Source organism: Sander lucioperca, chromosome 16, assembly GCF_008315115.2.
Source record: "Sander lucioperca isolate FBNREF2018 chromosome 16, SLUC_FBN_1.2, whole genome shotgun sequence".
Taxonomy (NCBI): Eukaryota; Metazoa; Chordata; class Actinopteri; order Perciformes; family Percidae; genus Sander; species Sander lucioperca.
This window is the reverse complement of record NC_050188.1, coordinates 2,577,422-2,593,129: the sequence shown is the minus strand read 5'-3', so window position 1 is coordinate 2,593,129 and position 15,708 is coordinate 2,577,422. Positions and strand designations below refer to the sequence as shown.

The following is a 15,708-nucleotide window of genomic DNA, read 5'->3' as shown; positions in this document are numbered from 1 at the left end:
GTTTATCCCATCTGTTTATCCCATCTGTTGTGTTTTTTCTTTCCAAAGTCTGAAGCTAGATTTTATTTTGGTTTCTCCACCTCTTCCCTCTCTGCAGAAAACCCACCAGAGTGCCCTGCAGGTTCAGCAGAAGGCAGAGGCGCTGCTCCAGGCAAACCACTATGACATGGAGCTGATCAGAGACTGTGCCGAGAGCGTGGCCTCCCACTGGCAGCAGCTCATGCTGAAAATGGAGGACAGACTTAAGCTGGTCAATGCTTCAGTGGCCTTTTACAAGACCTCTGAACAGGTAGGAAGATGCCACAGAGGGCTCAGCATTCAACTTGACTATTTCCTTGTCCCAAAAATTCCACAAAAAAAAATTGTGTGTTATCCCCAAACAACAGACTAAGTGTGTTTGTCCCCACAGGTCTGCAGTGTGTTGGAGAGCCTGGAGCAGGAGTATAAGAGAGAGGAGGACTGGTGCGGAGGAGCCGACAAACTCGGACCCAACTGTGAAACGGACCACGTCAGCCCCATGATCAGCAAACATCTGGAGCAGAAGGAGGCCTTCCTCAAGGTAACATACAACACAATCTAACCTGACCCTAAGCATATTATCAAGTTACATCTCTGATGTGTGTGTGTGTGTGTGTATTTCTATCATGCAGGCATGCACTCTGGCCAGAAGAAACGCAGACGTCTTCCTCAAGTACATGCACAGGAACAGCGTCAACATGCCCGGGATGCTGAGCCACGTCAAAGCACCAGAACAGCAGGTTAAAAGTAAGTATCAGAAAACAGTTATGGTTAAGTGGTTGAAAGAAAATAGCTAAAAGTAATGGATAAACGGTTGAAATAGTTAGCTAAAAGTAATGGATAAATGTCGAAATAGTTACCTTATGCATAAGTGGTTGAAATACGTAGTGAAATGGATAGTAATGGGTAGGGTTGGGGTTATGGTTGAAACAACTAGCTTCTGACTGATATTGGTCGAAATGAGAATTCTAAACCAGTACATATAAGGTTTATTTAAGCAGAATGTGTCCTCTGTAGCAGCAATATGACATAGCAACATACAATAAATGACCAACATGTTTAAAAATTGCAGACTTCAAAAACCGCAGGTTACTCAGTTATAGTTCCACTCTGGCTAACATGTCAGAAGGTTTAACAAATCTAACAATCTGCTCTTGTTATGTTGCCAGTATGCAGTTCTGATGAAATCTTTTGAGTTCGGTTGGGTATTTAGGTGCTGAATGCCTGAATCTTGAGTGTTTTCTGTTGTGTAAAGACATCCTCAATGAGCTGCTACAGAGAGAGAATCGTGTTCTCCACTTCTGGACCATGAGGAAACGACGGCTGGACCAGTGTCAGCAGTATGTGGTGTTTGAACGCAGTGCCAAACAGGTACATCAAACACTTGCACACATAAACTTACCGTTAAGATCAACTATATATATATATATATATATATATATATATATATATATATATATATATATATATATATATATATATATATATATATATATTTTTTTTTTTTTTTTTTTTTTTACACACTCCCACACATACACTGCTTGCAGTTGACAATACATGTATTTCTGTGTGTTTGTGTGTTTTCAGGCTCTGGAGTGGATTCACGACACAGGGGAGTTTTACCTGTCCACACACACCTCCACCGGCTCAAGTATCCACCACACACAGGAACTGCTGAAGGAACATGAGGACTTCCACATCACAGCCAAGGTTACACACACACACACACACACACACACAAACACAAACAGACACAGACACAGACACACACACACACACACACACACACACACACACACACACACACACACACACACACACACACAGCATAGCATATGACACTTTCTTCCCCCCCTCTCCTGCAGCAAACTAAGGAGCGTGTGAAGCTGCTGATCCAGCTGGCTGACGGCTTCTGCGAGAAAGGCCACAGTCACGCTGGAGAGATCAAGAAATGGGTGACAGCTGTGGACAAACGCTACAGAGACTTCTCCCTGCGCATGGACAAGTACCGCTGCAGCCTGGAGAAAGCCCTGGGCATCTCCTCGGACTCTAACAAGGCCGTAAGTGGAGCAGTGAATTAAGTGGCCGTAAATGTGTTTTGGTAGATAACAGGTGTAGAAAATCAGCTAATTCACATTCTGCCTGTCTCTTCAACTCACTTCATATTTTTGTCTCTGTCTGTGTCAGAGTAAGGATCTCCAGTTGGACATCATCCCAGCCACGGCTCCAGGGTCAGAGGTCAAGCTGCGGGACGCTGCTCACGAGCTCAACGAGGAGAAACGCAAGTCTGCGCGCAGAAAGGAGTATGTCACAACTTCCTGTTTATGTCATAGTTCATCCGAAAAAGAAGTGTTCAGAACAGCTTTTTTAGAACAGATAAACGGTTATAGAATTGCCAGTTTGCTAGCATTTCAACTGCATTTTTTCTCCTGTTGGAAATATGTTTTATTGTTTCAAAGGACATGTATTTTAATGATTGGTTCAGTGCCCAAAAAAGGCAGCAGAGCAGCCTAGTGCTTACTTACATGGTCTGTCATAGGAAGGTCAGAGGTTCAATTGTTGTGCTCGTCAGCGTCCTTGTCAACAGCACTGAACCCCTCCCTACCTGCTCAAAAGTGGTTCTGAGTAAGAGATTGAGTTCCATGTAAATGTGCGCACATAATGGATCTGTGTGATTAAAACCTCCTCCTCCTCCTCCTCCTCCACACATGAGCCTCCTCTTTGCTGTGCCAGCACAAGAAGTGCAGACACATCCGCCCAGCTCCACAAGAGAACAAATAAATCTACATGTAGTACATGTACTGCGTCATTTTCTATGAGCAGCACAAATCATGAGCATGATTCCAGTCATTCCTGGCTGGTTTATGACCATGTAAGTTTTATGGCCCGAAACTCTTTCATTATTCATTAATGTAAATGGATGAAGCAGACGGGCTGAAAGAGAGCTATCGGCATTGTGATTTATCATTTTGTGGATGAGGACAGTAGACAATTGCTAATTGTGTGCGTGTGCGTGTGCGCGCGCGTGCGTGTGCGTGTCTAGGTTCATCATGGCAGAGCTGATTCAGACAGAAAAAGCCTACGTGCGAGATCTGCGGGAGTGCATGGATGTAAGTTCAGCTTCACAACCCACCACTGTTAACCTGTTTCATGCCAGAGTGGTGCAACAACTTTTCACACAAAATGTGGAAATGCATCAGAACCCTGTTGGAAAGTGTAATTTTTCTCTTATCTTGTTCCCTCCGTGCAGACCTACCTGTGGGAGATGACCAGTGGGGTTGAGGAGATTCCTCCAGGAATCATCAACAAGGAGCACATCATCTTTGGAAACATGCAAGACCTCTTTGAATTCCACCATAAGTAAGAAACAGCTTTGTGGACTTCAAATTTCCTAGAAATTCCAAATTTTAAACTAGACCTGCAAGCAAGTAAAGCAGTTGTCTAACTGCGTGTCAATCACTGCTCATGCACACGCATTCATGCTCCCTTGTGGGGAGAGGGGCTTAGTAGACCGAGGGGGGGAGGGACTGAGAAGTTGTCGATGTTCAAATTCTTTGGCCAAGTCCTGGATCTTCACAATCCTACCTACAGCTTTAAGTATCTTCATCAGCTTCTTATAATACAAAACATCTGTAGTTTAGGAATATACAAATTTTATGTTTTATTTTTCATTTTGAAGTATCACTTTTCATTTAATTTAAGCTCTCATGTTTTTTGCTGTTTGTCACATTTAAATCCCTCACTCCTTTTTTTTGTTGTCAGCATCTTTCTCAAAGAGTTGGAGAAATATGAGCAGCTACCAGAGGATGTTGGGCATTGCTTTGTCACATGGGTATGTATTATTTGTTCACCAACATTTGCTGCGTTTGCTTAAACCTGCCATTCAATAGAAATGTTTTTTGTTTTTTTTTACATTTAGATACTTTAGATCCCTAATGTATATTTTACATATGAAGTTCACAGGTAGTAGCTTTTAAGTATGAGTGATTGCTGTAGGTTATGATCACAACCATTGTCACATCTTTCTCTCTTCATCTAGGCTGATAAGTTCCAGATGTATGTGAACTACTGTAAGAACAAACCCGACTCCACCCAGCTCATCCTAGAGCATGCTGGGAACTACTTTGATGTGAGTATCGCCTATGGTCGTTAAAATGAAATTGGATGGCTCCCGTCAGCAGCTACGTGCGATCACATTCCTTTTCTTCTCTACGCAGGAAATTCAACAGAGGCACCGTCTGGCCAACTCCATCTCATCCTATCTGATCAAGCCCGTGCAGAGAATCACCAAGTATCAGCTCCTGCTGAAGGTAACCCACCATACCAAATCTCACTGCTGTGGTGGCCGTCTCCATAGGTCCATAGTTCCTTGTTGTCATGGCTTCTGTCTGTCTGTCTGTCTAGGAGCTGCTGACTTGCTGCGAAGAAGGTAAAGGAGAGATCAAAGACGGCCTGGAGGTGATGCTCAGTGTTCCTAAGAAAGCCAACGATGCCATGCACCTCTCTATGCTGGAAGGTGATTAACACGCACTGCTTGCTAGTTATGCCTTCTGTCAAATTACAGCTCTTTATCAATCAGGCAACATGTTTGATTTGTCATGCTAATATCCCCTCCTCCTCCCAGGTTTCGATGAAAACATCGAGTCCCAGGGCGAGCTCATTCTCCAGGAGTCGTTCCAGGTCTGGGACCCAAAGACTCTGATCCGTAAGGGTCGAGAGCGCCACCTCTTCCTGTTTGAGATGTCTCTCGTCTTCAGCAAGGAGGTCAAGGACTCAAACGGCAGGAGCAAATACATCTACAAGAGCAAACTCTTTGTAAGTAGATGATGGTGAAATGTACCTAATGAATGATGTTTGCTTAAAAAGAAATGAATGTATTCATGTAATCAATGTATTTAAAAGAGCCATTCAGGCCTTTGAGTGTTTTTTATTGGTAGATGACATGAATAATTGAATACAATTCAATTTTATTTATAGTATAAAATCCTAACGAGTTATCTCAAGACACTCTAGTAGATCTAGACCACACTCAATAATTTACAAAGACCCAACAATTCCAAATATACTTTCAAATAAAATAAATCTTAAAACAGTGGTGAGGAAAAACGTCCTTTTAATGATTAGCATTTTTAATGTTTCTCAGTGCCTCATATCGTCAACTACAATATCGTCAGTACAAAATACACGTACATCTGATTGACTCTAATCAAAACGCTGTCAAGAAATCACACTTTTATCTGCAGCGAGAATATTTCAAATAGCCGTTGGACCGTTGATAATCTTCTGAGGACAGTTTGTCATATTCTCCTGCTCTGTTCCCAGACGTCCGAGTTGGGGGTGACGGAGCATGTGGAAGGAGACCCCTGCAAGTTTGCTCTATGGTTGGGGCGCACCCCGACGTCTGACAACAAGATTGTGCTCAAGGTAAAACACACTTCCTCTCTTCTATTCCTTTGGAAATCTCCTTTAGGGTTCGACCGATATGGGTTTTCAAAGGCAGAACCCTGAAATCACTTGGGACTACAAGTCTTGAAACCCAAGATAATAACATTGAAAATTAAAAAAAAAAAAAATGGGTAAATTACAGGTGTATATAATAAATATGTACTCAAACACACTTCCATATTAGTGTGTTGGATGTCTCTGACAGATATATATCTTAGTGGGAAAAAATGCGTCGGAAAATCTTTATATCGGTTTAACCCAGTTCTTTCTCTCCTCTCTTCATATTCAACCCCCTCCTACCTTCTTATATTTCATCTTTCCTGTATTCTCTGCTGTCTCGTTTGATTGGATGAGCAGCTTCAAGCTGGCCGAGAAGCTTTCTGTAGTCACAAACTCCTCCGTCTCCTTGATTTGTGTCTTCTGTCGGTCGCTCTCTGCCAGGCTCTGTCCTCTGGTTAGATTCTGCTTTGTTCCATCTGTTAGCAAACACAGGCACATCTGTATATCTGGGGCTGTGTTTTCTGTGGATGTTTGTATCTCTAATTCTCTCTGTGGGCTGACATGCTTCCACCAACGCTGCTGACACCGATTCAACCCCTGAACGCCCACAATCTCCCATCCTGGCTCTGTGCCACTCCATGAAAGTTACGAGTAGCCATCTTTCTTTACCAGAAAAAAAGAAGCCTTTTTAATGATTTGAATGCCATTGTGGAAGTAAGATATGGCATCAATTTCTTAAGCCCCCATTTTCAAACATCTTCTGTGTGGTTTCCTGTTGAATATTGTCACAGATGGGATCAAATCAGTGTCAGCCGTTGGAACAGCATGAAGCCAAAAACACATTTCATTCTGAGCGTTACAACTCTATATTACATGTTGACTACCAAACTGACCGCTGAGAAGCAATCATGTGGTATGTGCATTGTAAATGAAGTGTGTCTCTACTAACTACACACACACACACACGCACACACACGCCATCCTTTACTACATTGCTACACATTAAATTGGCCTACAGTACACAGTTAAGGCAAATTATCAGTGTTGTGCGTTTCTATCATGTCAACCCATTTTGTCAGCATAAAGAATGTCATGTATATCTTCTAAAACCAAACCAGTGAAATTCTCTATTTTATATTTTAAATTCAAAGCTAAGTCAGGGATCCAAACATGGAGCGATGGTGAGTACAAACTATCCCACAAAACAGCCCTCAACCACTTCTCACAAGTCTGAAACACCAACTCTTAGCACCTCTTATTCTTGCCCTTCACTGGATGGGCAGAACAACGTTCCATAGCAGAATCCCACTTTAACCCAATGCCATAGCTGGGGAGGGGGGGCTAAAAAGATTGTAGCGTAAATTCCCAACAAGCCGTACTTGTACCCCAAATGCAAACTTTTAACAAACTGAGCTAAACACTGACAGTTCCAGTGTATAAAAACATTATTGTAACAATGTCCATTTTAATATTACTAATTTTGCCGTTTGTGGTTTTTCCTGGGAATGTCGCCACAGACACCCACTTCGTAATACTGCAAATGTGAGGGCTTTCATCAGTGGGCCACAGGCTCAATCACCATTGTGTGACCTCATGCGGCGATAGATATTGACTTAACAGACATTTATTTAAATGAAAATCTTTGTAATCTTTGATTACTCTAAATAACACCCAGTTTAAAATCAGTTTGAATGAACATGTCGGATGACGTCGAGGAAGCGGTTCTTGAGTTCATCCGACAGGGGTGTGGGGGCTACAGCTGGTTGGGATCCACTGTTATAGGGGTCCGCGGCTGGGGAGGGCTCGTGTGGGATCAAATTTATCTGAAAAAATGCAAGAGGTAAATTCAGACTTGTGTGAAACGCACAGAGTAAGAATTCCAGAGGAAGTTCATTTCCTGACATCTCTAACTTTTTGACTTCTTAAACTCGTTCCATTGTTGACCAATAACAGGCGTCAAGCATTGAGAACAAGCAGGACTGGATCAAGCACATCAGGGAGGTGATTCAGGAGCGCACCATTCACCTGAGAGGAGCGCTCAAGGAGCCCATTCATATTCCTAAAACAACCACAGCCAAGCACCACAAAGGAAGGGGAAGGTAATGTGACACCTAGTGTGACACCTGGATTTAAGATGTTCCGAGGGAACAGAGAGTAATGCACATGAGAAACAGATGAGTTTTTATCCAGTCAATCACAAACACTCAAGTTAATTTACACTCACACCTTTGATTGATCGTGTGTGTGTGTCTATTAGGGATGGAGAGGACCTGGACAGTCAGGGTGAAGGCAGCAGCCAACCAGACACCATCTCTCTGGCATCCCGCACTTCACAGAACACACTGGACAGCGACAAGGCGAGTCAACACACACACACACACACACACACACACACACACACACACACAGGAATGATGTGTCAGTTAGAAGAACCATCCTAACACGATCATTGTGATTATCCTTTCTTCCTTCAGCTCTCGGGGGGCTGTGAGCTGACCGTGGTGATACACGACTTCATGGCCAGCAACAGCAACGAGCTGACAGTGCGGCGCGGCCAGACGGTGGAGGTTCTGGAGCGCTGCCACGACAAGCCAGACTGGTGCCTGGTCAGGACCACGGACCGCTCCCCTGCCCTGGAGGGCCTGGTGCCCTGTTCCATGCTCTGCATCGCCCACTCCAGGTCCTCCATGGAGATGGAGGGCATTTACAACCACAAAGGTACAGAGTTTATTCACTCTGTGTGTGTGTGTGTGTGTGTGTGTGTGTGTGTGTGTGTGTGTGTGTGTGTGTGTGTGTGTGTGTGTGTGTGTGTGTGTTAGGGAGGAAAAGATACGTGTGCTGTATTTAAGGAATTTTACATATTGGGGCTAAAACAAGAGCCTATTTAGATACTTTGTGTAAGTCTGCACCATAAAGCAAATTTTAAAACCATAACATCACTCTGTCTTTCACAGACACTCTTTCAGTGTGCAGCAATGACTCCATCATGCCAGGGTTGTCGGCTACGCTGCAGCCTGGTCACGGCATCGGCTCCCACACCTCACCAGGGCCTAAACGACCCGGTATGGTCACCTGTGCTGTACTATCTATTGTGTCTGCTCTCTGAAATCCCATACAAATTCTCACAACCACGTCAACTCAGAAATAGCAAGTAACATCAGAATGGTGTAGAATTTTACATGAATACTTTTTTTCACACAAGTTACTCCCACTAGATCAATATTAAAGTCAAGTAAAACCGTAGTGTAACTGTACTCTTTATTCAATATTAAAAACGGTAACATGATAAAATGTTGAAAATGCTAACCATAGGCCCTCCTCAAATTGATCTAAAAGATACACATTCCCATTAAAAAAAAACACCCACAGAAAACCAATGTATTCTTCATTCACTTCTTTAATTGCGAAAAGTGTATTATGAGAAATGCCTTGATAAAACAATCAAAAGGCAGTTGTGGTCTTGAAATAAAGTCCTCTTTATCTAAGACCGAGACAAGACAAGAGTAAAAATGCGGTCGATTCCGAGACGAGACCTTTAAAAAGTGGTCTTGAACGATCTCAAGGAATACAACAGTGCTATGTAGATCATTTAAATAAAAGCTTAACCTCTTCCTGTTATTCTACGGTGTGGCTTTTAATAATCGTAGTATATTTTACATATATTTTTAAGGTAACACGCTGCGGAAGTGGCTCACCAGTCCAGTGCGTCGGCTAAGCAGTGGCAAGGCAGATGGCCATGTGAAGAAGCTGGCCCACAAGCACAAGAAGAGCCGCGACGTGCGGAAGAGCGGGGAGATGACGATGGGGTCCCAGAAAGACTTGGACGACAGTGCCGCTACGCCTCAGGACGAGACTGTGGAGGAGGTGGGTGGATACACAATACTACTCACTTGCAATGTTTGCCCTCTCTCCATTTAGCGGCTGTGTAAAGTCATGTGATGTAATCTCTGCTGTGCCATCCGTGTGTGCCGCAGAGGGTTCGTAACGAGGGCTTGTCGAGCGGCACGTTGTCCAAGTCGAGTTCTTCGGGCATGCAGAGCTGCGGAGAGGAGGAGGGCGAGGAGGGCGCTGACTCAGTACCTCTGCCTCCGCCTATGGCCATCCAGCAGCACAGTCTGCTGCAGCCAGACTCCCAGGATGACAAGGTGAGGGGAGGGGGGGACGGTACAGAGGGGACAGAAGAGAGTGACAGACGGGGAAAGATGATGAACAGGAGAAGCAGAGGAAACACAAACTGTATATATCATTAAAGGTCCCATGACATGCTGCTTTTTAGATGCTTTTATATAGACCTTAGTAGTCCCCTAATACTGTATCTGAAGTCTCTTTTATATAGACCTTAGTAGTCCCCTAATACTGTATCTGAAGTCTCTTTACCGAAATTCAGTCTTGGTGCAGAATTACAGCCACTAGAGCCAGTCCCACAATGAGCTTTCCTTAGTGTGTGCCATTTCTGTGTCTGTAGCTTTAAATGCTATTGAGGAGGAGAGAAGGGGGGGGGGGCAAGGTGGAGGGTGGGGGTGTGGCCTTGACCAACTGCCACGCGTTGCTCGTTTGCAAGCCATGATGTCTCTCTCTTTCTCATGGGTGGGCCAAATTCTCTGGACGGGCAAAGCAGAGAAAGGGGAGGTAACCTTTCCCCTTATGACATCATAAAGGGAAGATTCCAGATCAGCCCATCTGAGCTTTCATTTTCTCAAAGGCAGAGCAGGATACCCAGGGCTCGGTTTACACCTATCACCATTTCTAGCCACTGGGGGACCATAGGCAGGCTGGGGGAACGCATATTAATGTTAAAAAAAACCTCATAAAGTGAAATTTTCATGCCATGGGACCTTTGACTTTGAACATTTTCTGGTGCTACAAAGTTGCTTCACAGAGAAAATTTTAGGTCAAAAAGGAAGTTAGACATTATTTCTTTCCTTTTGGAATTAGGCCTAGAATAATCTATATATAGTGATATGAGCCTAGATGCTATCAGGCATTTTTGTTCCATCACCTTAAGAAGCTCTATGTTAGTACATCTTCTCTTTTTGGTTTTACTGTGGCAATAGAAGCAGCTGAAGAGTAGTGCTTTGTACAAGAAAAGTCCAACAGGGGAGACAGCCTTTACAGCTTTTATCCCTAGTGAGTAGGAATTGTAATCAAATTAGTGGCTAAATCCCATTTGATATTAAGATTGAAGTAGGTATAGTGTAAGGGTTTATTTCCTTTAGACCATACAGCATGTATATTTTTTGAGCGATAGGAACAGGCTAACAACTTAAGCTAATTCAAGCACCATCTATGACTATCGTAAAGACAAATTAAACTTCTTGTACAGGTTCTCTTTTTTCTCATTGCTGTTCTGATTTTTAGTTCTTGAAGGTTACATCTTTTCCGCTCATTTCAGTCTCCCACTTTCCCCCAAAAAAGGGCATGTCCAGACACAGTTTTAAGTGACTCCTTTGTTTCGGTTATGCATAACATTTTATCTTGGCATGTTGCATCATAGCAATGAAAAGTTTCAGACATTCCAAGTCTCTTCCTGGACTAAAGTGGAGGCTCCTCTGACACTAATTTCTGTTTCTCTTTTGTTTTGTTTCCTGGTTGTATCGTTTGCCACGCTGTAGCATTACCTTGATTTATGTCCTGTCTTTGCTTTGTCTCAGTTTCCATACCTCTCCATCTGAAATGCCCCGCTCGTCCCCTGCCCCTTCCCTCAGTCAATTCTTTAATTCTCTCTTTTTTCCTTGCTCTGCAGCTTTAAATGCTACTTGCTAAAGCATTTTTCTTTGGTTTTTACAACAGTTTCTAGATTGAAAGGAAATGAAGCTAGTGGCTTTTTTAGACTTTCTTCTTTTTAAAATTCACCTTTCTCTGCCCCCTAAAGTCACTCTTCCTAACTTTTGTATTTTTCTGAACTCTTAAACATTCCTGACTTTCTTTAGCGTAGAATTTTGTCCTTCCATCTTTTTTTAGTTTCACTCATTTTGACTTGTACTTTCTGCCCTGTTTCTCCAACACACCACTGTAGAGTCGCCTGGCAGATGAGCGAGGGCATTACGGGAAAATGTAGATAAAGAGAAGATGCGTGTAGCTCTTGACTCTAAATGGATGGCAATGTGGAGGTTTTTTCTGTCAGTTTTAGTACAGATCAGAAGGCTATAATGCCTAATTTGCGTCAACTATCTATAAATTCAGAGATCATTTAGAATTTTGTAATGCTTTGCGGCTGTTACGGTAACACAGGACTGCAGCTTTTTTCCTGCATGTTTATCCCTCATAGGTTGGGAAAAGGTTGGTGGCTTAAAAGAAAGTAGATGTCGATATAAATACAAATAGGGAAGTTTGATTTCCCCGTCAGCTGAGCAGGTAGCTTCCCTGGATAATAATCAAAATATGACAAAATGTAAATTCAAAAGCCCCCCTGTTCCCATCATCCTCCAAACCCTCACTACCCCCTCCCTCACCCGCCCTGCCCGCTCGTCCTCATCTCCCTTTTTACCCTCTGTGCGTTAACCTCATTACCCATGCAAGTAATTGGCATCTCTAAACGCTGGCGAGGCCAGAAGGGCACACAGCCTCACCCAGAAAACCTAATTGAGGAAAGTCTTGAAGCACAGCAAAGCAAGGGTGAGAGTCTCCTGAACTATACATACATACATACATACATACATACATATACCTCTTTCATTCTCGCTCTGTTAGCATCCTTTCTTTATTTCTGGCTGTTTACACCACCCGAGAAGGCAACAGAAACATTCTACATCACTTTTTCCCCCACCTTCTCCCCATCACCATTTTCTGACATTTCACTTTTTCGCCATATCTTCAATTTGTTCATTCAAATTTCAGCCTCATGTTTTGACCTTTCCGTTTAACAGTTTCTTTAAAAAAAAAGTCATATTTTATCGTTTTCACTTTGTTTGAACCTTCAGATCCAAACCCCGAACATTAGGGTTTCACTTGTGGAAACATCTTTTGGAATCTTCTCTCTTCAGGCAGCATTTAACATTTAACAAACATTTTCACTGAGTCATCTTGCTCACTCAAATAACTAAAATAAAACATAGTCTTATAATCAAACGAAATTAAGATAAACAAAAGCTGATCTTGAAATGAATGTCCTTTTAACATAAAGCTATAGCATTAAGCTATTTCTTTTGCTATCCATTTATGGACTATTCCAACCCATTGTACAAGTACATGAAGGTGAGTTAAATGGGTGAAGAATTTTCGTCTAATTTCGAAATTATTAACGAGTAAAGTTTGTATCAATCATAAAGTAGTATTGACAACAGCCAATGGGCAGATTTAGAGTAAGCAGGAATACTGTAGTTGTTATATCAGGTTCTAATGCTCTTTTTTCCCCCCTCCCTTCACTCATATCTCTATTTTTACCCAGACCTCTTCTCGTCTGTCGGTCCGTCCATCCAGTTCAGAGACGCCCAGTGCTGCTGAGTTGGTGAGCGCCATTGAGGAGTTGGTCAAAAGCAAGATGGTAGGATAATGGAGGAAAACAAGAACACACTAAGCTTGATGTTTACCTTCGTACATGAAGTTGTTTTGTCATGGCTATTTTTCTGTTTTTCCATGGTGCAGGCTTTAGAGGACAGACCCAGCTCGCTGTCAGTAGAACAGGGAGACAGTAGCTCTCCCTCCTTCAACCCCTCTGACAACTCCCTCCTCTCCTCCTCCTCCCCCATCGAAGAGATGGACGAGCGCAGGACCAGCATCCTCAAGAAAAGACAGTACGGTCATTCTCTTCATCTATATCCCAAACATACACTGAGGTGTTTTCTTATTTCTTGAATTCTGAGGTTTGTTTTTTCTTTGCTGTAGTTACATTCTGCTGGAGTTGGTGGAGACAGAGAGAGATTATGTCAGAGACCTCGGCCTGGTCGTGGAGGTGAGGTGATGCTTTACCAGCTGCTTAATTAGCTGTACATCACTAACTGTCTGGAAATATATGAAGGATTGATGGTTTTCTAGCAGTATTATTATTATTATGACTGGCATTTTAAAATGGCACTGAAAGTATTAGAATTAATTTGCTGACCTTTACAGACTTGCTGTTGTAAGTATGTGTTACTGTGTTTGTGTGCCTCCATTATAAGGGCTACATGAGCCGGATGAAGGAGGAGGGTGTCCCTGATGATATGAAGGGAAAAGACAAAATCGTGTTTGGCAACATCCACCAGATCTACGACTGGCACAAAGAGTATGTGATGCACTCATAAGGAGAATACAGAGCTTTCCCTGTTCAGACTCACTAGCACAGTAGCTTACTTCCCTCACCTGTCTTGTTTAGTTTCTGTCTTGGGGAGTTGGAGAAATGTTTGGAGGACCCCGACAGACTGGGACCACTCTTTCTCAAACAGGTTCGTCCACAGTAAATTCCCAACTTTTGCTTTATTTATACATGATTGTATAGACTGAATCACCGTGATTATAATACAAAAATCACTTCCAGATAGACAAATGGCAGCTGATTTGAATTGCAGAGATATGTGAAATCGACAAACTTGTTTGTTATTTTCAGCTGTAACTGTAACATTCAACAGGTCAATTAGGTCTCCAACCTGACGTTAGTGAAAGTGTTGACATATGAAAGCATCAAACATGAATTTTAGATGAAAGAGATGAGAGTATATCCAGCTGTTCATCATTCTTGTTTGCTCAGCGCTGTTGACTTGTATGTGCAGGGCGCTGGAGTATACTACCTGCAAGTTATTGTAAAAAAACATTGTGATTGGGGTCTATACATTTGATCATGTTGTAACTGTATGTGCTTTTTATATCCAGGAACGGAGACTAAACATGTATGTAGTGTACTGTCAAAACAAGCCCAAATCAGAGCACATCGTCTCAGAGTACATCAACACCTACTTCGAGGTATGAGCCTGTTATTTTTAGGATTTTACCCTTGGACATTCATGCAAACCTGCATCTAGCTATCAGCCTCTCAATCACTCTCTGACTTTGTAGGAGCTGAAGCAGCGACTGGGACACAGGCTGCAGATCACAGACCTGCTCATCAAGCCAGTCCAGAGGATCATGAAGTACCAGCTGCTGCTCAAGGTTGGTCTGTTACAATACAGCAGAGGGCGCCACAGCTGTAGCTACTTCTCATGCTCCCCTATATTTAGTTTTTTTTTTTTTTATCTTAACTGGCATTCATGTAATACAGTATGTCACTGTCAACTGTGTAAATTGTTGAGTTTATGTTTTTTGACACTTTTTTTCTGTTTTAGGATTTCCTGAAACACTCTAAAAAGGCTGGGCTGGAGTCTATGGAGTTGGAGGTAAGATAATGAAATAGCACTTCTTAATCACTTTAAATCAAGCCATACATGTTCTGCATGCAATCCGATCAACCTTTTGCTCTTTTGTGACTTACAGAAAGCAGTCGAGGTCATGTGCATATTGCCAAAAAGGTGTAATGATATGATGAATGTCGGCCGGCTCCAGGGATTTGATGTAAGAAATCACATGCAATTATAAATGAAAGCAATGCTACACTCACAGCATATTGCCTATGTAACAACTCACATTATTCAATTTAATTTAACGGTCTCTCTTTCTTCCTATACCTGATCTTCCCTTTTTTCATTCTTGTTCATCTCCCTCTCCAGGGGAAGATCGTGGCTCAGGGTCGCCTTTTACTACAGGACACATTCATGGTGTCGGACCCGGAGGGCAGTGTTATTGGCCGGATGAAGGAGAGAAGAGTCTTCCTCTTTGAGCAGGTGGTCATATTTAGCGAGCCCCTCGACAAGAAAGGTTTCTCCTTGCCCGGCTTCCTCTACAAGAACAGCATCAAGGTAACAGACAATTACGAGGTGCAAGGATGTGCACTACTACATTATAAGTGAAGGCCAGTGGAATATAGAATATAGGATGTATAAAGCTTATCAGTTAAAGGGTGTGCAGCTCCCTCTGGTGGAGTACCTGTAGCAAGTTTTACATCTTAAAAATGTACACTTACAAAATAGAAGAAAAAAATATTTATTTATATTAAAGTCAAACATATTTGATGTCATGCAACATGGACAGAATCTCCAATGTTGTTTATGGGAGCTTGTATTTTGAAGATGTAGCCACCAGGTTTTTTAGTTTAGTGAACTTTTAGTTCTTAGATGTATACTATGTAAGAATAAGTCAATTGAGGAAAGAGAAAATGTACTTGCAAAGAAAAATGCAAAGTCAAGAAATTGAATTAAAAAAAAATAAAGGCACTAATATACTTAATTAAAGCAAATT

At 42.4% G+C, this 15,708-nt stretch overlaps 2 protein-coding genes across 11 annotated transcripts in view; one reads left to right on the top strand and one right to left on the bottom strand.

Annotated features, from left to right (window-relative positions):
* Positions 1-15,708, top strand: part of LOC116041222 (triple functional domain protein) — an 80,273-nt gene that overhangs the window by 54,885 nt on the left and 9,680 nt on the right. For 8 of the 10 annotated variants that reach the window (XM_035993079.1, XM_035993077.1, XM_035993076.1 and 5 more), the window contains 32 exons: positions 98-289; positions 410-559; positions 651-765; positions 1,274-1,389; positions 1,606-1,728; positions 1,884-2,078; positions 2,206-2,321; positions 3,062-3,128; positions 3,269-3,378; positions 3,781-3,850; positions 4,058-4,147; positions 4,236-4,328; positions 4,423-4,534; positions 4,643-4,833; positions 5,341-5,442; positions 6,615-6,644; positions 7,417-7,562; positions 7,721-7,820; positions 7,938-8,181; positions 8,418-8,525; positions 9,134-9,327; positions 9,438-9,608; positions 12,851-12,946; positions 13,048-13,196; positions 13,288-13,354; positions 13,563-13,666; positions 13,757-13,826; positions 14,251-14,340; positions 14,434-14,526; positions 14,700-14,750; positions 14,848-14,925; positions 15,081-15,269. In XM_035993079.1, coding sequence (XP_035848972.1) covers positions 98-289; positions 410-559; positions 651-765; positions 1,274-1,389; positions 1,606-1,728; positions 1,884-2,078; positions 2,206-2,321; positions 3,062-3,128; positions 3,269-3,378; positions 3,781-3,850; positions 4,058-4,147; positions 4,236-4,328; positions 4,423-4,534; positions 4,643-4,833; positions 5,341-5,442; positions 6,615-6,644; positions 7,417-7,562; positions 7,721-7,820; positions 7,938-8,181; positions 8,418-8,525; positions 9,134-9,327; positions 9,438-9,608; positions 12,851-12,946; positions 13,048-13,196; positions 13,288-13,354; positions 13,563-13,666; positions 13,757-13,826; positions 14,251-14,340; positions 14,434-14,526; positions 14,700-14,750; positions 14,848-14,925; positions 15,081-15,269 — 3,822 coding nt within the window. The remainder of the gene's footprint in view (positions 1-97; positions 290-409; positions 560-650; positions 766-1,273; positions 1,390-1,605; positions 1,729-1,883; positions 2,079-2,205; positions 2,322-3,061; positions 3,129-3,268; positions 3,379-3,780; positions 3,851-4,057; positions 4,148-4,235; positions 4,329-4,422; positions 4,535-4,642; positions 4,834-5,340; positions 5,443-6,614; positions 6,645-7,416; positions 7,563-7,720; positions 7,821-7,937; positions 8,182-8,417; positions 8,526-9,133; positions 9,328-9,437; positions 9,609-12,850; positions 12,947-13,047; positions 13,197-13,287; positions 13,355-13,562; positions 13,667-13,756; positions 13,827-14,250; positions 14,341-14,433; positions 14,527-14,699; positions 14,751-14,847; positions 14,926-15,080; positions 15,270-15,708) is intronic. The other 2 variants (XM_031287106.2, XM_035993080.1) reach the window with 1 other exon arrangement.
* Positions 8,845-15,708, bottom strand: part of LOC116041221 (growth factor receptor-bound protein 10-like) — a 90,529-nt gene continuing 83,665 nt past the window's right edge. The window contains exon 20 of the transcript XR_004102872.2: positions 8,845-9,581. The gene's annotated coding sequence lies outside the window, so the exon portion shown is untranslated. The remainder of the gene's footprint in view (positions 9,582-15,708) is intronic.